The sequence below is a fragment of the Perognathus longimembris genome, chromosome 7 (genome assembly GCF_023159225.1).
Source record: "Perognathus longimembris pacificus isolate PPM17 chromosome 7, ASM2315922v1, whole genome shotgun sequence".
NCBI classification, from domain to species: domain Eukaryota; kingdom Metazoa; phylum Chordata; class Mammalia; order Rodentia; family Heteromyidae; genus Perognathus; species Perognathus longimembris.
The window spans coordinates 6,304,179-6,330,202 of NC_063167.1; the positions used below are offsets into that span (position 1 = coordinate 6,304,179).

Sequence of the window (26,024 nt, forward strand, 5' to 3'; positions counted from 1 at the left end):
AAAAAAAAAAAAGGAATCTCATGGAAAATGTTTATGACTCAGTTATTTTTTTAAAAACCTGCTTAAGTGGGATGGTTCTTACCACTGGATGCAAGCTGGGCTCTGGTAGCAGAATCCAGCTGAAAACCTGTAATCCGGCCTGTCTATCTTTTTATGAAGCTTTTTGCATCGCCATGATGAAGCATTCTCCACCGAACCCCTCAAGAACAACGGCAGAGGAAGTCCCCTGGGCTTTTATCACGTGCAGAATGTGAGTAACCTGGACATTTTGTCAGACACATTGGGGGCTTGCGCTAAGAATCTTGGCTTTCTTGGTGGAGAAAGGAGGATAGCGAGAGGAGAAAACAATAGAGGGAGGGGCCAGTGCCAGTGATGAGGTCATCCTCAGCACCTCTGAGTTACAGCGGTGAATTACAGCGGTGCACAGCTGGCCGGAAAAGGCAGTCTTCCATCACTTAAAATGTATGACTGTATTGTTTTAATGATTTTGTTCTGGAAAAATAAAACATGTTTACTATCACTTTTGATAGTTAATATGCCATCCTTTAAATCTAGGATATTTATGTTATTTGGATGCAAATAATGCAGATGGTATTAAATACCTTTCATAGCCAAATTAAGATTCAGTCTGTTTTCCTTGTAGCTAATGCTGTAATTAATGCCCCTACAACTGTCTTTCATCCCTAATAATAAAACTTCACTCAAACTCAATACCAAAAATTCACCATGTTTGGGGCTGGGAATATGGCCTAGTGGTAAAGTGCTTGCTTTGTATCCATAAGCCCTGGGTTCGATTCCTCAGCACCACAGATATAGAAAAGGCCAGAAGTGGCGCTGTGGCTCAAGTGGCAGAGTGCTAGCCTTGAGCAAGAAGAAGCCAGGGACAGAAGCCAGGGAAGCCTGAGCCAGTGCTCAGGACTGACCAAAAAAAAAAAAAAAACCTTTCCATAATCTCACTTGGCATTATTCCTCATTAGATTGCAGTGGAAGTCACTGAGTCATTTGTGGACTATATCAAAACCAAGCCAATTGTATTTGAAGTCTTTGGCCATTACCAGCAGCACCCACTTCATCTGCAAGGACAGGAGCTAAGCAGGTACAGACCTTACCAGCAGAGACTTCTGTTGTTCTTGTTTTGATTTTTTAGTTCTTCAGTTGCTGTACAAGTCTTTTGACAGATTAAGATAACTGAATAAGAGATTTATAAATTATCCAGTGTTTCCTCTTTGTAAATAACCATGACCTTTTGCTAGCCAAAGTTGAATTTTACCCAGACGACCTTGAATGCCATCTTTTTGTATGAAGAAACTTTGAATTGGGTAGGAAGTTGGAGTAATAGGGCTATAACATGAAAAATATGTGTGATTGTTCATCACAATCTTCAACCTTATAAAGTAGAAGCTCATCAGGGCACATGCCTATAATCCTAGCTACTCAGAAGGCTGAGGTCTGAGGATCGCAGCTCAAAGCCAGACCAGGCAGAAGAGTCCTCAGGAGACTCTTTCTTATCTCCAATTAACCACTCAAAAACCCGAAGTGGCGCTCTGGCTCAGGTGGTAGAGTGCCAGCTGGGAGCACAAAGAGGCTCAGGGACAGTGCCCAAGCCCTGAGTTCAAGGCCTTACAACCTACAAAAAAACAAACAAACAGGTGGAAGCTCTAAATGAAATTATTAAAATTGATGAGCTGGGCATGGTGGTGATACTCACCGTCATCACAGCGCCAGGCATCTGGAAGCCCAGGCAGCAGACCTCAAGCTCAAGGGCAGCCTGGGCTACATAGTAAGACCCTGTCTCAAAACAACAACTAACGGAGAGACTGTTCAGTGGCTGATTACCAGCAAATTTCCTCTCTGCTAACAGAATAAATTTCGTCATATATTAGCTATAGTTCACAGGGAGACTTTATAAAAATGTGCTACCTTGTTTCCTCTGTGAGATCATGTTAAGCATCTGATACCGTGCCAGAGTTAAAAGTACAAAGATCCCTTTCCTTACAAGGGTTTAAGTATGCCATTAATACCAACACCAAGTCTTTGGTCCTGAGGTTTATCTTTCTCTCTGCAGTCCACCTCAGCCATCGCGAAGGTTTTTCCCTCCTCCCATGCCGCTCTCCAAACCAGGTGAGTACCAGCTACGCGATGCTTTCTGTGCACACAACGGTTCCAAATGATCTCCAGAATGTTTTCCTCTTCTGTATGTCCTCATGTGTCTCTTCTCTTATATTCATCTTACAATAACAAGAATTTGGGTTCCTGGTTTAAGATAGGTGTCAGAAAAAAAAAAAAAAAACCACACAGGTTTTAGCTCCATGGGTTCTTTATTGCAGACGTTGTCAATCTTCCTTTTCCTAAGTCGCTACTTTGTAGGTACCTCCTCTCTCAGTGACTGGACATTTCAAGTATATTTTTGTTTTATGTTTGGTTGACATATAATTGCAGCTACTTGTGAGGCACAGTGTGATATTTTTACCTGATAGACATTGGGTGCTACATGTGTGTATCAGCATAGTTAACATACCATTACTTCAAGCAGTTATCATTTCTTTATGGTAAGAACATCCAAATCCTGTCTCCTAGCGATTCTGAATACATGATTCTATATGTAATGATCCTGCTGTGCCATAGAACACCAGAGCTGGTCCTACTCATTTACCTTATTTTCTTTTGCTTTGTTTTTATCATCCTTTCTCCTCATTGTCCACTTGCCAACTTCCCACCCCGCCCTGTGCTTGTTTTCCACTTTCTGTATTCCTCGTCCTCGTTGGCCTTCAGACCACGACAGAAAGATTGAGATGATTCGCTCTCTCGTGTCTGGCTATGTGAATGTGCATGTGTTGGACACATTTTCTGAGCACGCCAGTGTGCTTGCCTCCTCCGCGGTTGCCGCCTTCCAGAATGAGGCGGATCCATTGCCGCCTCTTCTCTTTCTGCCACTTTCCAGCTGCCAGAGGGCACCCAAACGAGATGGTTAGTAGCTGACGTAGCTCTGCCTTAGATGTAGAACAACGCCAGGGCTTGTCCTAAGTCCTGACTCTGTAGGAAGCACTGACATCTCTGCTCCTTGCACTGAATGTAGAGTTCAAGGCATTGTCAAGATCATACTGCTTTTCCTTTAGGGAGATTTTAGGAAGCTCCTTCTCAACCTGTGCTGCTTTCCTAATTCCCTAGCTATGAAGTGCTGCTAGAATCTGTTTAAATGCTATGCAATAGTATGTGTGCGCCCGTGCACACATGTGTGCACACATGCACACACACTGGTCCTAGGGCTTGAACTCAGAGCCATCTCCAAGCTTTTTGACTCAAGACTAGTGTTCTACCACTTGAGCCACAGCTCCACTTACGGCTTTTTGGTAGTTAATTGGAGATAAGAGTCTCATGAACTTGCCATCTCAGGCTGGCTTCGAACTGCACTCTCATATCCCATATCTCAGCCTCTTGAGTGGCTAGGATTACAGGTATGGACGATTGTTACCTAGCCTTTTTTAGTAATGTTTTAATTTTATTTGTTTCTTTGTTTTTTATTTTGAGGGGTGCTGAGGACTGAGCTCAGGGTCTTGCCCCTGCCAGGCAAGCACTCTTCCACGGAGCTAAATCTTTAACTCTCTAGTGCTTTTCATTTTGGTGATATTTGCTAGTAGTTGGACTTGGCTGCTTCGTGTTTTGTGCTGGGGGTTGACCTAAGGTCTTGGCATGCTAGACTAGACTTCTACCTGAGATATACCCCAGTCTTTCGTTTGCTTGTTTATTTTGGTACTTCCAGTTTGGGCTATTGACCTTTAGGTGACTACCAGAGTCAAGAACTCTATATTTTCTACCATCACCAGTGTGTATGAAATTCACCTAGTATGAATACTGGTAATAGATTACACATTTGAATGATGCTATATGTGATTCATAAAGCCTAAGTACATGTTAGTAAGGCTTCTTTTCCAAGATAGCAGACTGAGTATGTTGGTATGTATGTATGTATGTGTGTATATATATATATATAGTGTATATATATTGTGTATATACACATGCATATATATATATACATATTTTTTTCCAGTCCTGGGGCTTGAACTCAGGGCCTGAGCACTGTCCCTGGCTTCTTTTTGCTCAAGGCTAGCACTCTGCCACTTGAGCCACAGCACCACTTCTGGTCTTTTCTATATATGTGGTGCTAAGGAATCGAACCCAGGGCTTCATGTATACGAGGCGAGCACTCTACACTAGGCCATATTCCCAGCCCTGTTGACTTATATTTTATAAGTTCAGAAAACGCCTTAACCAAAGCCACATCACTATTGTTAGGAATCCATGTAACAGAGGATCATTTCTAGATTCCTATATTTACAAATTAGACAAGTGGTTTTCCAGTTTGCCTGCATATTAGAATCAGCTGGGATAATTAAGCCAAGGGAAGGAGGACTGTCAAACACATGCACATGCCTATGTGCACAAGATTGTCATTTGATTATGTGAGGTGTGGCTTGGGTTTCACCATTGTTTTCTTGTACTGGAGTTTGAACTCAGGGGCCCGCCCTTTGCAAGGCAAGTGTTTTACCACTTAGGCCCCGCACCGCGACCATTTTGTATTTTTAGTTATTTTTCCCATGGTTCAGGCCGGCCTATCTGTGCCTCCCAAGTAGGTGGGATTACGGGTGTGAGCCACCTTACCCTGCTGGGGCTTCCCCGTGGCTCTTACAGAGGACTGGGAACCCTGAGTTGCAGCATGGTTCTTTACCTCCAGCTCTACTGGAGCCCTGTCATGTGCACAGCTCGCCTCACTGTCTCCCCCCCACCCCCATGGCTCTTGTGGGACAGACACCATGCCACAAAAGGTGGGCTGGGAACATGGTCTAGTGGCAGAGTGCTTGCCTTGTATACATGAAGCCTTGGGTTCGATTCCTCAGCACTACATATATAGAAAACTGCCAGAAGTGGCGCTGTGGCTCAAGTGGTAGAGTGCTAGCCTTGAGCAAAAAGAAGCCAGGGACAGTGCTCACGTCCTGAGTTCAAGTCCTAGGACTCACACACACACACACACACACACACACACACACACACACACACACGGTGAAGGTCATGTGCTGATGTGCTATTTTTTCATCTTCGGAAACTTTGGTCTGAGAAGGAAAAATATTAAGTCTCCATGTTGTTCTCTTACTGAAATCTTCATTGAAATCTATACCCTCTGACTCTGCCTTCTTTAAGTATGTTTTTAAAAACTAGTAGAGGGGCTGGGAATATGACCTAGTGGTAGAGTGCTCGCCTCATATACATGAAGCCCTGGGTTCGATTCCTCAGCATCACATATATAGAAAAGGCCAGAGTGGCACTGTGGCTCAATTGGTAAAGTGCTAGTCTTGAGCAAAAAGAAGCCAGGGATAGTGCTCAGGCCCTGAGTTCAAGCCCCAGGACTGGCGCAAAACAAAACAAACAACAACAAAAAAAACCTGTTAGTAGAGAAGCTTGTGCTTTTGCTGAATAAATTTGGACCAGATTGTGACATCTTGTTAGAAATTTTTGTTTTTTTAAGTTCCAGCTACCAAGTTGAACACCATGAGCAAAACCAGCCTTGGCCAGAGCATGAGCAAGTATGATCTTCTGGTTTGGTTTGAGATCAGTGAACTGGAGCCTACAGGAGAGTAAGTCCAATTTGGCAACATGTTTCAAAATTAGGAGATGTAATTTTGAATTGTTATCAATCAACACTCCAATTCTGAATTAAATCTTGATGGGCTTGGTACTTTATGCTGGGGAACTGACTCTCCAGTATTAATCATTAGGTTGGCTTGTTATTACTGTCAGTAAGCTGATGGGGACAGAAAAGGCCAGAATTGGCCCCGTGGCTCAAGAGGTAGAATGCTAGCCTTGAGCAAAAAGTAGCCAGGGGCAGTGCTCAGGCCCTGAGTCCAAGCCCCAGGACTGCCCAAAAACTAAATAAACACTGTTAGAGTACATGATTAGTATAATTACTGTTTGTAGTTGTTTTTAAAATGCCTCTGGACAAACATAATAGTGATTCTACTCCTGAAACAGTCAGAGGCTGTATCAGTTCATGTAAAGGGCAAGCTATAATGTCATCTAAGGTTCTGTGTATAGTGCAGAGAACCACCACTGCTTTCACCATTGAATGTTTATGAAGTTGTCACTACTGTAGGTAGGTTTATGAAGTCACTACTGTAGGTTAAGAATGGCTCTGACAATCCTGAATGCAGTTGTCAAGTTGTCAGTAGTGGAATTTGACTTCATAAACAGATCTTTCATTATGAAGGAGAGGTAGTTACAATGATGGTTTTGCTGAATTAACTACTTTCTGGATCTTAAAAACAAAACTAGCTAGAATCTGAAATTATCAGTTTCTTATTTCCTGTCAACTGCTATTATAGTTAAGCAAAGGGTGGAGGTAGTCTATTCTAGCACTTCATTCTAGTATGCATGATGAGGTTATATGTGAGTTACAGCTAAGGTGCCAGTGTGATTAAATGCCAAGATGGGTGAGAGAAATAAGGAACTCGAGTTGCTATGGCAACCTGGGAAGGCCTCACAGATGCAGTATCTCTGATTTCTGCCTTCTGCATTTCTGTTTTTCTAGGTATATCCCCGCCGTTGTTGACCATACAGCAGGCTTGCCTTGCCAAGGGACATTTTTGCTACATCAGGTACCAAAGCAGGCATAAAATAGAGCCTAGGGAGAACATCAAAAAGAGTTTAGAACCAGGTGCTAACTCTTACCTGTAATCCTACCTACTCAGAAGGCTGAGATCTGGAGGATGGTGGTTCAAGGCTAGCCCAGGCAAAAAATGTGAGGCTATTTACAAAATAACCAGCAGTTAGTAGGCACTGGTAGCTTATACCTGTAAGCTTAGCTACTCTTGTCTCAGGCCTAGTAAGTGCTGAAATTGCAGGCACGAACTACAATGCCCAGCCAAAAGTTCTTTTATTGGAGGATGGGAGAGGAAGACAAAAGTTCTTGGGGCTGAGAATATGGCCTCGTGGTAGAGTGCTTGCCTCTTGTACATGAAGCCCTGGGTTTGATTCCTCAGTACCACATATACACAAAAAGCCGAAAGTAGCACTGTGGCTCAATTGGTAGAGTGCTAGCCTTGAGCAAAAAGAAGCCAGGGACAGTGCTCTCAGGCCCTGAGTTCAAGTCCCAGGACTGGCAAAAGAAAAAAAAAGGAAGTTCTTATGACACCTGACTTAGGTAACTGTAACCCCCTTCTGTACATCACCTTTATAATAACAATAACATTTTAAAATTTTCTTAATGAGGGTAGGGGATGAAAGTTTCAATGGAGTATTTGAAATGTGTTTTTGGTAAATCAAAAGTAAATTCAAAGCTTGTTGTAGTGGCACATGCCTATAATCCCAGCACTGGAAGAATGAGGCAAGAGGATTCATTGTGAGGCTAGCCTGGGCTGCCTAGTAAGAGACTGTCTCAAACAAAAACTGAATTTACTCAGTGCTCAAAAAATGTTTCAAACCTGAGTGCCATAGTCTCATGCCTGTAATCCTAGTTACTCTGGAGGCTGAGATCTGAGGATCAAGGTTCAAAAAGCCAGCCCAAGGCAGAAAAGTGTGAGACTCTTATCTCCAATTAACTTCTCAGAAAAAGCTAGAAGTGGCGCTGTGGCTCAAGTGATAGAGCACTAGCCTTGAGCAAAAGACGCTCAGAGACAGCACACAGGCCCTGAATTCAAGCCCTAAGACCAGCAAAAAGCATGTTTTGGGCCCAGTAGCCATGTAATGCTCACTTGAAGTCCCATGCTCTGGGAAATATAAGCAGGGGATCTCTCTTGAAACCGCATCCACACCTGACTACTTGTTCAGTCTATTGTTTAGAACAGGTGTGGACAGCTTTTTCCCTCCCTCCTACTTCTCCTTCCTGCTCAACCCACACCATACAACGTAGAAGATACTTTTCCCCTACTGAATGCAACTCTTGCCTCACCCAGGGTATCCAGCGAAGGATCACAGTGACCATTATCCACGAGAAAGGGAGCGAGCTTCACTGGAAAGATGTCCGTGAATTGGTGGTAGGTGCGTACAACCCATCCGCTGAATACAGTCTGGGCTTTTTAGCAGTGTCATTATTCCCCCTTTGGAGTACAGTGTGGAAGATGGTTCTGGAAAACACAGGATAGGTAGAGGCCTTGAGTCTTGGTGGTTGGGGTATGGCTGAGCACCGGTAGGCCGCTTGGGAGAGTCATGCAGTATCTGTGCTGACCCAAATGACCTCCAAGAACTTGAAATTACACGGGAAAGTCTCTTTTTGGCTTAATAAATGTCCTATTTTGAATATGTCTGTCTTATGGTTCCTTTATCTTTTCTTTTAGGCCGGATTAGGAATAAGCCTGAGGTAGATGAAGCTGCAGTTGATGCTATCCTCTCCTTAAACATCATCTCTGCCAAGTCCCTGAAGTCCTCGCACAACTCCAGCAGGTGGGACCCAAAGGAGTAGAATGGGAACCCTATGCAGGGTTGAGGGGGGGAATTAAACTCATTGTTTGCTGGGGTCTTCTGGTATGAATGAGAACACTAGTTCCCTCCTCATTAAAAAAAAAATCCATAGGGGCTGGGAATATGGCTTAGCGGTAGAGTGCTTGCCTAGCATCCATGAAGCCCTGGTCAATTCCTCAGCACCACATACACCGAAAAAGCTGATATTGGTGCTGTGGCTCAAGTGGTGCTATCCTTGAGCAAAAGAAGCCCAGGGACAGTGCCCAGGCCCTGAGTTCAAGCCACATGATGGGCAAAAACAAACACAACAACAAAAGAAAACCCTCCATATTTCTTCCCTTACCCACTCTGCTTTCCAAAAAGAAAGAAAGAAAGAAATGACTGGAGGTTTGTGTGTGTGAACGGATATCTTTGCAGAATGCATCTGCTCTGTCCGTGAGCACTTTGAGTAGAAAGACCACATAAAATTCAGCATGCTCCCCCAGGATTTAGAAGTACAGACTAGGGCTGGGGATATAGCCTAGTGGCAAGAGTGCCTGCCTCAGATACACGAGGCCCTAGGTTCGATTCCCCAGCACCACATATACAGAAAACGGCCAGAAGCGGCGCTGTGGCTCAAGTGGCAGAGTGCTAGCCTTGAGCGGGAAGAAGCCAGGGACAGTGCTCAGGCCCTGAGTCCAAGGCCCAGGACTGGCAAAATAAATAAATAAATAAATAAAAAAAATTAAAAAAATAGAAGTACAGACTAGGGTCTGGGATCTAGCCCAGTGGTAGGCCAGTAGGAAGAATAACTTGACTAGTATGTTTCAGGTTCGGGGTTGGAGCCCCAGTACCAAAAAAAAAAAAAAAAAAAAAGGAAATTTACAGAGTGATCATTGCATGAAATGATTGCTATGGAGAAAGGCTTTGCATTCTCCCTCCAAGGAATAATGAAGCCTCTGGGTTCAGTACGTGCTTCTCATTTTCCTTTTTGTATAAAGTTGATCATTTAATATAAACTCTTATCACCAAGTTTGGCTGCTATCAGTAATGGATTTTTTTTTTCTGGTCCTGGGGCTTGAACTGAGGGCACTGGGTTATCCCTGAGTATTTGAGCTCAAGGCTAGCACTCTACCACTTAAGCCACAGTGCCACTTCCAGCTTTGTCTGAGTAGTTTACTGGAGAATAAGAGTCTCATGGACTTTATTGCCCTGCCTGGCTGGCTTCAAACTGTGATCCTCAGATCTCAGCCTCCTGAGTAGCTAGGATTACAGGCGTGAGCCACTAGTGCTCAGCTTTTATCTTTGTCCTTACACTCTGTCTCTTTAAATTCCTTTTTATAATTAAGTGATGGCAGGCCATGCATCAGGTTCATGTTAGATGGCAACTAAATCTCCTGGGTTCCTTTACCTCGGCACGTAAGCGGTTAGGTCATTATCACAGCGACCCCATACCCACAGGTCAGAAGGGCTAGGAAACAGGTGTGGTGGGGGCTTCTCTGTGCCTCTATCTACCCCCGAAAAACTTGCTCCCACCCACAAACACAACGAAAAGCCCAGGCCAGGATTGACTTCTTCCCTTGTACTACAGTTTTTTATAGGAAATGGAAATTATGCTTGCTTTTTTGCATCTAAGAGGAATTGGCAGGGACTATAGAGAGAGGAAGAGGGTGAAGGACGTGTATGTCTGGATGGGATGACAGAGATAAAGAAGGGTGTGTTGACCCTCCCTGAGTAGAACCAAACAGTGCAATCTACATGACTTTCTCTCTCTGGGAAGACATTTATAGTCAGTGTTCACCTGGCTTGTAAATGTATCTAAATTCCCCTAGGATACTAACAAAATATGCCAGGAAAGATAGTGTTTGTTAGATTGAAACGCTGGCTGTGCCAAATTTGTGTACATTAAAGTAACCTTGAAAAGCCCTTGTAAAGCAAGCCCAAGTAGCAGCTTAAGCGCCAAAGGAAATGAATTTGGTTTTGTTACAAGAGCTAATCTAACTGGCTCTGGTGGCTCACACCTGTAATCCTAGCAGCTCAGGAGGCTGACAACTGAGGATCACAATTCAGAGCCAGTCTAGGCCGAAAGGTTTGTGAGACTCTTGTTTTGTTTTGTTTTTTGGCAGTCTTGGGACTTGAACACAGGGTCTGAGCACTGTCCCTGGCTTCTTTTTGCTCAAGGCTGAGCCACAGCGCCATTTCTGGCTTTTTCTATATATGTGGTGCCAAGGAATCAGACCCAGGAGCTTCATGTATACAAGGCAAGCACTTTACCATTAGGCCATATTCCCAGCCATGTGAGACTCTTTATCTCCAATAAAAAAAAGAAAGAAAGAAAAGAAAAGAAAAAAATGGAGCTGTAGCTTAAGTGATAGAGCAACTAGACTTGAGCCAAAAAACTCAGGGACAGCACTCAAACCCTGAGTTCAAGCCCCAGGGCCAGCACCCCTCCCCCCAAAAAAGAGCTAATCTTGTATGTAATAGAAGCCTGAAAGTAATCCAAAGAGTTGAAGTAAACAATAAGCTATATTTATATATGTATGCACATTCATTTATCTGGTTCTTGCTCTAAGGCCAAATCCCCCCCACACACACACATACTTCACTCTCTCTTTCCTCCACTTTTCTCTCTTCTCTCCTTTTTCTTTCGCCCTCTCTTCTCTCCTTTCTCTCTCCTCTCTGTTTCACCCCCCCACCCCCACCCCCAATCCTGGAGCTTGAACTCAGGGTCTTCTACTCTTACTCTACTTTTCACTCACAGTTGGTCATCTATCACTTAAGCCATGGCTCTGTTTCCAGCTTTTTGGTGATTAATTGGAGATAAGAGTCTCAAGGACTTTCCTGCCTGGGCTGGCTTTGAACCACAATCCTTGGATCTCAGCCTCCTTAGTAGCTAGGATTATAGGTTTGAACCACTGGTACCTGGCTGTTTTTAAACAAGTCAAGTTTTCTAGATACTTTGAAAACATTCAGATTAGTTTTCATTGAAACTATTTCTTTTAGTCTTCATGTTTCATTGATATATTTAATGTTTAATTCCACTGGGTAATTGCAATAATAAGCACAACTTTCATAATATAATAAGCAAGCAGATCAGTTGTTTGAGGCTTATTGGGCATATAGGACATCTTGCATGTGTTCAGATCTGATATTTGAGTGAGATAGAGAACATAGGTTAATAAAGTATGTTGCTAAATATGGCTATAAGAGCACTTTGTTCTAGTTGGCTAAAGCTTAATGTTTAAAGTTGAAGTTGCAGAACTCTAAAATTGGAAGTATTGTATGTGTATCTTATCGTAGAGGGCTTTCCTGGGGCATTGATAATGGAGTATATATAATGGATAAAAACCATAGTCGATATTCTTTCTAGTCCTATACTTTTAACTAATCAGCTTGGTTTTCCCTTAGCTCCATAGCAACTTCTTACCATTCCCAGCACTAAGACCTCACTGAAAGGGTAGTGAATGGAGGTGGATTCCATATTCCCTCCCTGTCCAGCATTCTCTTTAGTTGGAATTTCAGGAAAGGGACCTTGTCATTGTAAACCTTATATCACATTGTGTCCCAGAGTTCCCTGTTAAATGTCCATTTGAATTCACTTTATTAGCATGTTTGTTTTATTTATATATTTCTTCTTTCCTACATCTTTATCTCTCTTATTTTGCTTGTACTAACAAAAGCCTTTTCTATGTTTTTGCAGGCTCTTTCTTGATAAGGATATTCCTAGGTATTTTGTTTTCTTTCTTTGTACATAAAGATTCTAATTTATCAGAATACTTTATGTCTTATGTTCCTCTGATTGCTATTTCAATTTAGTAGTTTATTCCTCATATAAACCTAAGCTGTACCTAGGACGGACCTTATTCTATGCCAAAAGACTGGTCTTAGAGCCCTGGGTTTTTCTGATGTATGGATAATTTCACATATAGCTTCTTTTTTCTTTTTTGTCAGTCCTAGGGCTTGAACTCAGGGTCTAGGCACTGTCCCAAGGCTTTTTTACTTCAGGCTAGTGCTCTACCACTTTGAGCCAGAGCTCCATTCCTGGTTTTCTGGTGGTTAATTAGAGATAAAAATCTAATGGACTTTCCTGTCTGGACTGGCTTTGAACCATGATCCTCAGATCCCAGCCTCCTGAATAGATATGATTGAAGGCGTGAGCCACCAGTGCCCAGCACTTCTTTTTTCTTAAATGTCAATGCTGTGGCTTGAACTTGGGGCTTCTTGCTCTCCACTCGGCTTTTCTGCTGGGGGGTAGTGCTGTACCACTTGAGCATGCCTTGACTCTGGCTGGTTAATTAGAGATAAGAGCCTCTCAAATTTTTCTACTTGGGCTGGCTTCGAACATATTCTCAGATCTTAGCCTACTGAGGCACTAGGATTCTAGATGTAAGACACTGATGCCCAGTTGCTTTCAAAATTTTTTTTTTGGTGGGGGGGCACAGTCCTGGAGCTTGGACTCAGGGCCCGGGCACTGTCCCTGAGCTTCTTTTGCTCAAGGCTAGCACTCTGCCACTTGATCCACAGTGCCTTTTCTATTATGTGATACTGAGGAATGGAATCCAGGGCTTCATGCATGCTAGGCAAGCACTTCACCATTAAGCCACATTCCCACCCTTTCTGTTTTTTTGTCTGCCCTTTCTCTTCAAAGCTTAAAAGGTTTGTTGCTATGTAGCCTTGCAAATCCTGTTCACTTTCTTTCTTGTTTTATGTTCTGTCTGTTTTGTTGTCCTGTGCCTTAGTAGAGAACAGTTTAGCTATTTGGGTACTGAGTGTGTAAGAAGAAATGTTTTTGTGTATTTTTAAACGTTTCTCTTTCCCCGTCAGGGGTGCTTATCTCGTCCTGTATTGTTTCTCTTGTATTTTTGTTGTTTTGTTTTTGTTTTAGGGGTGTTAGTGGGGTTTGAACTCAGGGTCTTGCTCTTGTTAGGCAGGCACTCTTGTCACTTGAACCACACTTCCAGTCATTTTGGGGTTAGATTATTTTTTCAGATAGGGTCTCAGTTTTTGCCCCAGTCGGAACTGGGTTGATAGGTTTGTGCTACCATACCCCGATTCTTTTGGTGAGATGGGGGTCTTCCTAACTTTTTTCCTGGGTTGGCCTCAACCACAGTGAATCAATCACTATCCGCTCAATCTTTGCCTCCAGGGCAGCTGAAATTATAGGCATGAACCATCATGCCTGGCCTTTCCCATCTTTCTCTAATTTAGGGAAGAAATCTGAAGGCTATTTGTCTGTCAAAATATGACAGATAATATAACCGGAAGTGATTCTCTCCTATGTTGGTGTTTTTGTTTTTGGTCATGAGGCTTGAACTCAGGGCCTAGCACTCTACCACTTTGAGCCACAGTGCCACTTCTGGTTTTCTGGTGGTTCATTGGAGATAAGGCTGGTTTTGAACTGTGATCCTCAGATCTCAGCTTCCTGAGTAGCTAGGATTATAGGCATTGAGCCACCAGAGCTCAGCTGTCTTTGTTATTGATATAAGAAGTTTTATCTCTAAGTTTGCACTCTGTTCAGTTCACATTTCAGAAGGCCTCTTAGTGAAAATGTCAAATGAGAGTGCAAGAGTGGGAGCCCTTGAATTAAGCCTCAGTACCAACCAGCGCATGCATGTGCACACACACACACACACATATACACACACACAGCTTTTTCTGCTCCTTTCTGGAGGAAGAAGCATGAAAGAGAGAGAGGACTTAACTGCTAATTATCATTGGAAATGCGGAAAAGGAACACTTGTGAGGTTATCATTTGGGAAGAAGGAGGGGGAATCGGTGACGCTGCCTCACTCCCCAGCTTCTCGTGAGACCTGGCTGGTAGTGCTTTGCCGGTAGAGAAAAACGGTTTGTGGATGTCAACTGAATTGAGCTATGGTCTTCCCCTGGCCTTTCGATGGGGTCCACACTCACCTGGCTGCTCTCGCTCCTTCAGTGTTCATAGACAGAGGCTTGTTTAAAAGGAAATAAGAGGGCTGGGGATATAGCCTAGTGGCAAGAGTGCCTGCCTCGGATACACGAGGCCCTAGGTTCGATTCCCCAGCACCACATATACAGAAAATGGCCAGAAGCGGCGCTGTGGCTCAAGTGGCAGAGTGCTAGCCTTGAGCGGGAAGAAGCCAGGGACAGTGCTCAGGCCCTGAGTCCAAGGCCCAGGACTGGCCAAAAAAAAAAAGGAAATAAGAGCATGACCAATGCAAGCCCCTTGGTGACAAGTATGGCAGGTGGATGGGTGCCTGCACTTTCCTCTGGGGGATGAGGCATCTCTGTTGTTAGACTGTGGTGGGCAGAACATTGGTGTTGGCAGAGGAGACCCTAGATCACTGACAGCCGCCGTGCATAGAGGAAGGGAATGCCCGCTTCTTTGGCTGACTCTTTCTTGTCTTCCTGACCTCAGGACCTTCTACCGTTTCGAGGCAGTATGGGACAGCTCCCTGCATAACTCTCTTCTTCTGAACCGAGTGACACCCTATGGAGAGAAGATCTACATGACCTTGTCCGCCTACCTGGAGGTGAGGAAACTCGCCACTTCAGGGACTGAGAACAGCCACCTGTGAGCAGCGGCTGAGTTACAGAGGAAACTGGGAAAAGTGGACTACTTTTATTTTCCTTTCTTTCTACACATGCTTAAGTGACACACTTGATTATACTTTCTGGATGTTCTGATTGTATTAGATTCTGTTCCTAAACTATTAGTCAAATGATCCCAAATTGTATAGTACCTTAACCATTAGTAGCCGGTCCTGGGGCTTGAACTCAGGGACTGGTGAGTTTCTTTTACTTAAGGCTATCCCTCTGCTGTTTGAGCCAGAGTGACTTGTGGCTTTTTCTAGGTAGTTTATTGGAGATAAGAGTCTTACAGATTTTCCTGCCTGGACTGGCTTTGAACCACAATCCTCAAGGGAGTGTGGCTTAGTGGTAGAGCGCTCGCCTAGCATGCATGAACCACAATCCTCAGATCTTAGCCTCATGAGTAGCTAGGATTATAAGTGTAAGGGCTAGGCCACCAGCATCTGGCCAGTCACCATTCTTTGAAAAATGTAGTTTAAGAAAACCACCCCTGCACAGGCTGGGAATGTGGCTTAGTGGTATATTGCTCACTTAGCATGCATGAAGCCCTGGGTTCAATGCCTCAGTACGTAAACAGGAAAAGCCAGAAGTGGCACTGTGGCTCAAATGGTATAGTGCTAGCTTGGAGCAAAAGAATCTCAGGGACAGCGCCCTGAGTCCCAAGACCCAGGACTGCCAAAAAAAAAAAAAAAAAAAAAGAAAGAAAGAAAAGAAAACCACCCCTGTTTTCATGGTTGTGATGGAGCATGGTAGTGCTTTAATAGCTCAGACCCTAGAGTTGGCCTGTCTTGAGTTCAGTTCCCTATTCTGCCACTTACTGCCTCTTTGTTATGACATCAACTTTCTGCCTCAGATTCCTCACCTATTAAACAGAAGTTAATAGGGTTTAAATAGCATTCAACCTTAGAGGAAAGTAAGTGTATCTATCACATATACCAACATGGTCTTGCATTTATTGTTTGTTGGATGGTGATTGAAATAATTGATAGAAGAGAAACCCTCCTATCTCACGTCTGAGACCTGCTTTCCAATCGGCTGTGGCGAGCCTTCAGCCACAGGTGCTCTGCCTGCATTTACCCAGCAGCCCCTCTTGTCTTCTTTCAGCTGGATCATTGCATCCAACCTGCCGTCATCACCAAGGATGTATGCATGGTCTTCTATTCCCGAGATGCCAAGATCTCACCACCGCGCTCTCTGCGCAGCCTCTTTGGCACTGGCTACTCGAAGTCACCAGATTCGTAAGTTTAGCTTCCAGTTTCTTTGCCCATTACAACAGAATCAGCTTGCTGCTTTTAAACCATTTGGGAAATTGATATCTGAAGTGTAGTGACTTACATGCTGGCATTTAATAAAATATTGATGGATCGATGGAATATTATTTAATGGAAGAATAATTATATATTAATATTAATTATATATTTGCATAAGTATAATATCTAAATAATAATATATAAAAATATATAATGGAGGAGTATTATATAATGAACATTTCTGAGAACAGTTTTTCAAGGACTAGCTACTGTTATTAATATTTATTATAGATTACCATTGGGATTTTCTTCTTAAGATGCATTATGCCTACCTAATACGTTACAGAAATATGTCAATAGTAATAGTATGGAAAACATGAGTAATGATAGGGGTAGCTCCACATATAAAACAAGTATTCCACTGTGACCCAGTGGGAGAGTCGATTCCTTCCTTATTGCTGTCTCCACAGCTTACTGTGTAGCTCTTTGTTCCAGTCAATCTTTTCCCATCATGCCCTCTCTCCTTTGGTAAGAAAAGAATTTTTAGTTTATATGTCTCTATTTAAAATTTTCTTTTTTTTTATTATCAAACTGAATTACAGGGAGGTTCAGTTTCATACCTTAGGCATTGGATACATTTCTTGTACTGTTTGTTACCTCGTCCCTCGTTCTATTTAAAAATTTCTATTAATCATCCTATTTAATCATTCTGTTGAAATTGAAATAGTAGTTGTCCAAAGATTAAAATGGGGGAAAAAAGACAAATGAAAACAAGCTCTTGCTAAGAAAAGACAAACTACAAGTTTGAAGTAAGAGGAAAGAAAATGCTGCCACGAAATTTGAGAGTACTCTGTACTTCCGGCAGAGAGACAGAAGTGAAATGCTTCCACTTTTCCGCTATAAGAAAATTAAGCTAGGGCTGGGGATATAGCCTAGCGGCAAGAGTGCCTGCCTCAGATACACGAGGCCCTAGGTTCGATTCCCCAGCACCACATATACAGAAAACGGCCAGAAGCGGCGCTGTGGCTCAAGTGGCAGAGTGCTAGCCTTGAGCGGGAAGAAGCCAGGGACAGTGCTCAGGACCTGAGTCCAAGGCCCAGGACTGGCCAAAAAAAAAAAAAAAAAAAGAAAATTAAGCTGTTGTTCTACTTTATTTTCCAACAGTAATCGGGTCACTGGAATTTATGAACTCAGCTTATGCAAGATGGCAGATACAGGTAGTCCAGGTAAGCTGTTAAGAATAGAAGAGGTGATATTATCAGAGCATGTACTTCACAGATACTGAAAAACAAAACAAAACCCCCTGTAGATAAAAGATTGTCTTTTCTTTGTGGGTTTTGTTTTGTTTTGTTTTGTTTTTTGCCAGTCCTGGGTCATGAACTCTGGGCCTGGGTGCTGTCCCTAAGCTTCTTTTGCTTTCAAGGCAAGCACTCTACCACTTGAGCCACACAGCCACTTCTGGCTTTTTTGAGTGGCTTATTGGAGATAAGAATCTCAGACTTTCCTGCCTGGGCTGTCTTCTATCCATGATCCTCAGATCTCAGCCTCCTGAGTAGCTAAGATTACAGGTGTGAGCCACTGGTGCCCAGCTGTATTTTTCTTACCAAAGAAAAATACCTTAGAATCTGTATTTTCACAGACAGACCTGTTTTGTGGTGGTGATGGTAAGGTGCAACATTGTTTAATTCTGTATAGGGTGATTATCAAAGTCTTATCAAATGAAATGTAGTTGAGCTATGAAATTTTACAAGAAATTTGAGTGAATTAGAATGGATTTGCTTTGGAAAACTTTATAACTGCTCCTTGTACCATAATCCAAGGATAAATTGGCAATATAATGTAATAGCAACAGCATTGGCTTCCCCTGGGAAATTGCCAGAAATTCAAAGTCAGGGCTAAGGAAGTAGCTAAGGTAGAGTGCTAACTAGCATGTGGGGACCTGGCTCTGAATATCCATACACGGTGTTATAAAAAGAAAAAAACATTGTGAGATTTGTTCTCAAGAGAAAGGTATGAATTTTATTAATAAAAAAGGACTTTAAAAAATGTTCCTTGGGTCTTGAGACCACACTTAGATTGTCACATATAATCAGTAGTGTGTGAGTGCGTGCGTGCGTGCATGCACGTATGCACATGTGTCAGTACTGGGGCTTGAACTCAGGACCTGGTTGCTGTCCCTGAGCTTTTGTGCTCAATGCTAGCGCTCTGCCATTTGAGCCACGGCTCCACGTAGGGCTTTTTGGTAGTCTTGTTCTTGTTTTTTTTTTTTCTTTTTAATTGGAGGTAAGAGTCTCACAGGTTTTCCTGTCTTGGCTGGCTTCGAACCTCAATCCTAAGATCTCAACCTCCTGAGTAAGATTATGGGTGTGAGCCACCAGCACCTGGATTAATAATTTGTTTTGATCTAACATTGGTATTGAATCTGGGGGGGGTGGTGAATTTAAATGTTTTCCTCCTTAGGCATGCAGAGAAGGAGGCGAAAGGTCTTAGATACTTCTGTGGCTTACGTGCGGGGAGAGGAGAACTTGGCAGGCTGGCGACCTCGTGGGGACAGCCTCATCCTGGAACACCAGTGGGAGCTGGAGAAGCTGGAGCTGCTGCACGAGGTACCGTGGGCCGAGGGGCCACGCGCAAGGGCGCTGGCTGGGGCAGGACGCTGGGGCAGGACGCTCGCAGCCCTTCCCCGGCCTTCGCCATGTCCCTGTGGCCTCTCCGTTTTCTGGGATGACGCAGGTGTAGTGTTACACTTGTCACCCACTGACTGAACGTTGTGGTCGCTGAGGGAGTGGTGTTGATCTTCTCAGGTGGAAAAAACCCGCCACTTCCTGCTGCTGCGTGAGAGACTTGGTGACAGCATCCCCAAGTCCCTGAGCGACTCACTGTCCCCTAGCCTCAGCAGCGGGACCCTCAGCACCTCCACCAGCATCTCCTCCCAGATCTCAACCACCACCTTCGAAAGTGCCGTCACCCCCAGCGAGAGCAGCGGCTACGACTCGGCAGACATCGAAAGCCTGGTGGACCGAGAGAAGGAGCTGGCTACCAAGGTGGGCTTCCCGTCGTGCGGGCTGAGCCCTCAGCGGGTCTCTTATTCATCCATTTACATTACTTTTATTGAGGGCCACTGGTTCCAAGGCCTGCACTATGCTTAAGTAGAGGAGAAAGTACAACTCAAATCCTACCCATAAGCTTAAGACTGTGGGTGACAGGCATGTCACAGAGGAGTGCGTCCCGTGGGAGAGAGTCGTGAACGGACCTCACGAGGAGACATAGGACACACACAAAGCAGCAGGCTTCATGATCACTTTTAGGGGATTCATGCGCAAGAAAAGATAGGAGATGGAGGAGGATACTGTCAGTGAAGCTGTAAGAGTTTCAAGACTGGGAATGTGGCTCAGTGGTAGAGTGCTTACCTAGCATACATGAATCCCTGGGTTCGATTCCTTAGTACCACATAAACAGATAAAGCTCGAAGTGGCCTGTGGCTTCTTAAGTGATAGAGCGCTAGCCTTGAGCAAAAGACATTCAGGGACAGTGCCCAGGCCCTGAGTTCAAGCCCCGGGACTGGCAAAAGAAACCAGAAGTGACACTGTGGCTCAAGTGGTAGAGCACTAGCATTGAACACTAAGAGGTTCAGGGACAGCACCCAGGCCCTGAGCTCAAACCCCACAACCAACAAGAGGGGGGGTGGGGCAGGTCTCACACAGACTTTCCTGAACCACGATCCTCAGATCTCAGCCTCCTTAGTAGCTAGGATTATAGGCGTGAGCTCCTAGAGCCCAGCTGCCGAGGTTCTAAGCCTGTTGGTTGCCCCCCTGCCTTGCATCCAGGGCTTCATTTAGTCATGGGAGTTGTCAACTCCACCTGTTTCTCTTCTCTAGTGCCTGCAGCTTCTCACCCACACCTTCAACCGGGAGTTCAGCCAGGTGCACAGCAGCATCAGCGACTGCAAGGTGAGCACGTTAAGACCGTCATTTCTAGCCCAGATTTCCTGTCCCCGGAGGTTGGTGATGTTAGAGTCTTGTGTTCAATATGTGCTCCATGGGGCTCTGGTGCCTCATGTCTGTAATCCTAGCTACTCAGAAGACTGAGATCTGAGGATCACAGTTCAACCAGCTTGACTTACCTTCAACTAATGAGGTTAATGTAAAATGTAAATAATAATAATGTTTTTTCAAAAGATACATGTCATGCAGCCCTTGCATGCGCTCTAATTGTTCAGCACCAGTGCGCTGACTTCTGTCTCAAAAGGGAGACACCCCTCCGAGGGCATGCAGGAAATGATGGGTTGTATAACAGCAAATAAGGAAGTGTGAAGGCTCTAAGTGGCACCTCAGTGCCTTCAGCAGAAAGGGAGAACTTTGAAAAATCTTTGTCATCTCCTCTGTCCTAGTCAGCTTGCCCCAGCTCATTCCTTCCGCCTCAGAACTTGAACACGTCATCTTTGTGGGAAGGGAAGAAGGGTACTTTGGGGTGTGGACACTGGGCTTGAACTGTCACTCTACCACTTGAGCCACACCTCCACTTCCAGCTTTTTATGCTGGCTAATTGATTATAAGAGTCTCTTGGAAGCCAGTCAGTCACCAGAAAACCAGAAGTGGCACTGTGGCTCAAGTACTAGAGCGCTAACCTTGAGCTGAAGAGCTCCAGGCCAGTGCTCAGACCCAGAGTTCAAGCCCCATGACCTTAAAAAAAAAAGTCTCTTGGAGCTGAGCGTTGGTGGTTCATGCCTATAATCCTAGCTAAACACCCAACAATCTCTTAGATTTGTCTGTCTTGGCTGCCTTGGGATCTCAGTGCTCAGATTCAGCCTCGTTAGTATCTAGGATTACAGGCATTCGCCAGGGTGCCCTGCTCTTCCTTGTACATATTTTCATGTCTGGCTCTCTTTTTGCTTCCATATTTTTGGTTTCAAGCTTGTCTCCTTGGGCTGGACCTCCTTAACCCATCCGTCCAGGACAAGCTGGCAGTTTGCTGGAACTTTCTATAGCCCACTGTTACTCTTCATTTTTTGCTGTCGCACTTAATACTTCGTGACTCTCTTTAATGTGTTTGTTGAGCCAGGCAGGGAAGTGTAGGCCTGAAACCCTAGCTATTTAGGAAGCAGAAATAGCAGATCATGGCTCAAGGCCAACCTGAACCACAAAAAGTTCACAAGACTCCATCTGAACCCACGGCTGATGCTAGCAGTGTGCGGGGCTGCCCAGCATCGCAGGGAGGCACACTCGGAAAGCCCTGTCACTGGACACAGCCACAGTGTTGGTGGAGTGGCTCCAGTGGCAGAACAGCTGCCTAACCCCAGAACTTCCAAAAAGAAAAAGGGAAAAGAGTGCCTGGCTGGGGTTCAGTGTCTGCCTTCTCTCGGGGAGCCAGGTCTGGGCCGTGTTCTTAGGGCAGCCCCTGGCGTGCTGAGAGCGCCTGGCGCGCATGCGCACGGATTCAGCGCATGCGCACGGACTCAGCGCGAGCGCCCGGAGGCCGCCTGTCAGCTGGGCAGATCGGGATGTGCAGGGGGGGTTCTGTCTGTCTGTCTGTTTTCTGTGCTGGGATACCGCCCAGGGCCTGGAAGCACTCTGCTCCTCTTTTGCAAATGTCATGATTCCTAATGTGGCACTCTGCGCAGGAAAGCCTTGTCTTGTTTTGTCGGTGATATGAACGGTGTCCGCAGGCCTGCCGTCTCTCCTGGCCTTCTGCAGCAGGCGTAGAAGCTGGGGGGGGGGGGGGGGGGGGAGGGGCGGCGCTGCTCGTCTCCCCTCTTGGCGGGGGCAGCTCCTGCTGCTGAGCTCACTGGCTGTGTCCTTTTGCTTGCAGCTGTCTGATGTCTCTCCGATCGGACGGGATCCCTCCGTGTCCAGTTTCAGCAGTGCTACCCTCACTCCATCCTCCACCTGCCCCTCTCTGGTTGACTCTAGGAGCAACTCTATGGACCAGAAGTAAGTGTCCGGGTTTCAGGGAGAGAGAGTGGTCTGCGAAGGAGCGGACATGCCAGCCTTCCTCTGGTTGTGGGTCTTCGCACCATCCCCTTAGGCAGTGCTCACAAATATATGGGAGCCTTTTTCTCTTTTAAGTTTCATTAAATTTAGGATGCTATCAACCACACAAGAAGGAAAAGCTAGCTGAAGTTGACATGCCATCTTAGGCTTCCCAACTTAAGAAGTGGTAAAGCGTAGGAAAATGGGTGTCTTAGAATCAGAGGCCAAACTGTTCTCCAGAGACGCATAGCAATGAAGCAGAGGGCTTGCTTTCTCATGCCGGCTGAGGACGCGTCTGGGTCCGCAGTACAGCCGGTTCTGCCCCCATCCGTCTCATTTGCTTGCTTTTGGCCATTCCCCAAGGTGGTGGGTGGTGCCTGGCACGGCAGCATCTGTGGGAGGCGTGGGGAAGCGCGGGCCTCCCACTCGGGGGTCTGGGCCCGTCTAGGACCTTGAATTTCTCGGGTTTCCCAGCCGCAGCTGCTGCTCCTAGTCGGGTACCACACCTCGAGAACTGCTGCTCTCCAGGTCTGGCCGTGGGCCTAATACAGAGCAAGACAGTTTGTTCTCAGATACCTGCGTTCCTAGACTAGGGCGAGGGGCTGGCCGGCCCGTCCCGGCATCCTTTGTGTCAGGAGAAAACACCAGCTGGAATCCAGGATTAACTCTGGAAAGCGGTTTGTTTTCTCAGCCTGAGCTTTCTGAAACTGATGTTTGCCACTGGTGCTCTGCGAGAGGCGTGTGTCTTCCTAGTAAGGTAGTTGTGCGCAGACACCTTGATGTCACTGGAATGGGGGGGCGGGGATCATTGAAATGGGGTCTCAGTAGAGTAGCCCAGGCTGGCCACAAGGGCTGGGATTGTAAGCGTGCACCCCCATGCCTGGCATTTGAAACTCTTGTTATCCCTGACTTTAACCTCTGTCTTTTAAAGGACCCCAGAAGCCAACTCCGGGCCCTCTAGCCCCTGTGCAGAACTGGAACAGTTTCAGATTATCCCAACTGTGGAGACGCCTTATTTGGCCCGAGCAGGAAAAAATGAGTTTCTCAATCTCGTTCCAGATATTGAAGAGATTAGAGCAGGGTGAGTGCTGCGTTGTCCTGGGACACCGGGGATCAAGGGCAAGCCGCCCGACCCTGCCGGCGCTGGGCCGTCTGCGCATGCGTGGCGAGAAGGAGCGAGGCTCACGGCAGCTCGCTGATTGGCTGCGCTGCTCTGCAGATGAGACCCAAGGCCAAACAGAGCATTTGCCTGTTTAGCTGAATCTGGGAACTTGCCTGGGAGAAACGTATTTTGATGGTCATGATCGTTGTCTGTGTACATGAGAAAGTAACTTCTCTCCTTGTCCTTTCAGCTCCGTGGTCTCTAAGAAAGGATACCTGCATTTCAAGGAGCCGCTGTCCAGCAACTGGGCTAAACATTTCGTCGTGGTCCGTCGCCCCTATGTCTTCATCTACAACAGCGACAAGGACCCAGTGGAGCGTGGCATCATTAACCTGTCCACGGCACAAGTGGAGTACAGCGAGGACCAGCAGGCCATGGTGAAGGTGGGTCCTGCCGCGCTCGGTTCTCACCACACAGCTTCCCCTTTCCCTTCTGCTGCGGATTCTCCTTTATACCTGCGCTCCTCAGACTTCCAGTGTGAAGTGTGTGTGTGTGTGTGTGTGTGTGTGTGTGTCAAGATGGCCACATGACGATGCTTCATTTCTGCAGTAACCTCCTCACCTCCCTGCTTCTTTCAGACACCTAACACCTTTGCCGTGTGTACCAAGCACCGTGGCGTGCTCCTGCAAGCTCTCAACGACAAAGACATGAATGACTGGCTCTATGCCTTTAACCCACTCCTTGCTGGCACAATACGGTAAGAAGCTGGTAGTTTTTTGAGACAGGGTCTTGTTGTATAGCCCAGGCCAGCCCTGAACTTTTGATCCCTAGATTATGGGCATTTGCCACCATACCCAAAACTAAGAAGCTGTTCTTATAGCTCCTCTTTCTTCTGGGCTTTTGGTCCTAGAGGTTATAAGAGTGGTAACGAGGCTTCTGCTTTTCATAAGATAATCTGCTGGGGGCTGGGCACATGAGGCTCACTTTGTCATCCTGGCTACTCAGGAGGCTGAAATCGGAGGATCACAGTTTGAAGCCAGCCCAGGCAGGAAAACCTGTGAGACTCTTCTCTCTAACTACCAAAAAAAAATCGGGAAGTGGAGCTGGGGCTCAAAGTGTTAGAGCAATAGCCTTGAGAAAAAAGGCTCCGTGGAAGGGCTGGGGATTTAGCTCAGGGGAAGGGCAGTTTGTCTTCAGCTCTGGGCGGGGGGGAGGGGGGGGGCTTAGAGAAGTGCCCAGGCCCTGAGCTCAGGCTCTAGGACCAGCACCTGAACAAATAAATATATAAAATCTTGTGTCCTGAGCCACTAAATAGTGTCTAGTCATGATTTCACCTAGGAATCTCCTTTGCTTTTCAATTCTCAGGAGGTCTGAAGGTGGTCCAGACACCGAGTAAAGGAACCATTGTGAGGACTTTCATAGACTTCCCCACTCAGCTACAGAGCCTTTTTTCTTTCTTTTTTTTTGCCAGTCCTGGGCCTTGGCCTCCAGGCCTGAGCACTGTCCCTGGCTTCTTTTTTGCTCAAGGCTAGCACTCTGCCACTTGAGCCACAGTGCCACTTCTGGCCATTTTCTGTATATGTGGTGCTGGGGAATTGAACCCAGGGCCTCATGTATATGAGGCAAGCCCTCTTGCCACTAGGCCATGTTCCCACTCAGCTACAGGTCGTTGAAGGGCTGTGTAGCAGGATTACCTCATCCCCTAGAATGAGGATGACCACAGCAAGCCCCTGAGGCCTGGGCCTGCAAAGCCGTAGGGAAATGCACCTGTGAGGAGAGACGCCTTCGTTGTTTTCTAATCCAGACTCTCCTTTGCCCCACAGGTCAAAACTTTCTCGAAGATGCCCAAGCCAAGTGAAATACTAAGCAACTCTACTGAGCCCTCTCTCGCCTTCAAGAGATAAAGAAAGTGTTACCTCTCATTTTCCTTGTGATTCCTAATGGTTACTCTTGTATGTAATCCTGTGGCTTAACTACTTCCCCCTCGTCGTTCAACACTTTCTCTAGCTCTCCTGTGCCCCGTCTTCACGGCTCTGTACTCTTCTTATGCTGAGAATCTTGTTAGTAGCATGTGGCCTAACAAAAGGAAAAAAAAGACTAACGTACACACACATACATATACACACACACACACACACACACACACACATGCACCCTGAGGGGATCCAGCAAATCTCCAATTTATTTTTTCACGTCCTTTGGCTTCCTTTTGTATACTAGGTCTCCACCAGGACCGCTGCTGCTGTCGACTGTTGTCTTTGGATACCTCTGTCTGTTTTTCAGGATAACCTTTCTCCTTGGTCTGTTTTTGATACCAGTTTCATTTTTCCCGGGTGGCTTAGAAAGTTCAATGAGGAGACATCTGGCCTTATTATTAGAACACCCCCCTCCCCCCCAAGGCAAAGTTTACCTCCCCCCCCCCCCTTGTGTGTTTGCATTTGCGAATCCCTGCATTTCTCTTCAGGGAAAAAGCTGTGGTGAGCTCAAAAACAGATCAGTTCAATCCCGAGTCAAAATGAGGGCTTACCTAGAGCATGGTGGTGGATCTTCCTCGTGGCAAAGGCTGAGGAGCCCCACGTGGGTCTGGCCCAGCGGCCGCTTTGGGCGGGTCAGGAAGCGATGGCTGGAGGCGCTGGGCCGGGGCTTGGGGTTCAGGGCCGGGTTTGGAAGTGGGCGCAGGCGCAGTGGGGGTGCTTGCAGTTCCCCGTG

General features: G+C 45.8%; 1 protein-coding gene across 3 annotated transcripts in view; it reads left to right on the top strand.

The window, feature by feature from the left end:
* The window catches only part of Kif1b (kinesin family member 1B), a 140,288-nt gene extending 114,973 nt beyond the window's left edge, over positions 1–25,315 (top strand). For all 3 annotated transcript variants that reach the window (XM_048350206.1, XM_048350207.1, XM_048350208.1), the window contains 18 exons: positions 160–250; positions 978–1,096; positions 2,066–2,121; positions 5,522–5,630; positions 6,581–6,647; positions 7,944–8,028; positions 8,325–8,430; positions 14,822–14,936; positions 16,099–16,232; positions 17,409–17,470; positions 18,705–18,850; positions 19,049–19,288; positions 20,123–20,194; positions 22,053–22,174; positions 23,145–23,294; positions 23,566–23,758; positions 23,954–24,072; positions 25,139–25,315. In XM_048350206.1, the coding sequence (XP_048206163.1) occupies positions 160–250; positions 978–1,096; positions 2,066–2,121; positions 5,522–5,630; positions 6,581–6,647; positions 7,944–8,028; positions 8,325–8,430; positions 14,822–14,936; positions 16,099–16,232; positions 17,409–17,470; positions 18,705–18,850; positions 19,049–19,288; positions 20,123–20,194; positions 22,053–22,174; positions 23,145–23,294; positions 23,566–23,758; positions 23,954–24,072; positions 25,139–25,181 (2,029 nt within the window). In that variant the 3' untranslated portion in view covers positions 25,182–25,315. The remainder of the gene's footprint in view (positions 1–159; positions 251–977; positions 1,097–2,065; positions 2,122–5,521; positions 5,631–6,580; positions 6,648–7,943; positions 8,029–8,324; positions 8,431–14,821; positions 14,937–16,098; positions 16,233–17,408; positions 17,471–18,704; positions 18,851–19,048; positions 19,289–20,122; positions 20,195–22,052; positions 22,175–23,144; positions 23,295–23,565; positions 23,759–23,953; positions 24,073–25,138) is intronic.
* The last annotated feature ends 709 nt before the right edge of the window (positions 25,316–26,024 follow it).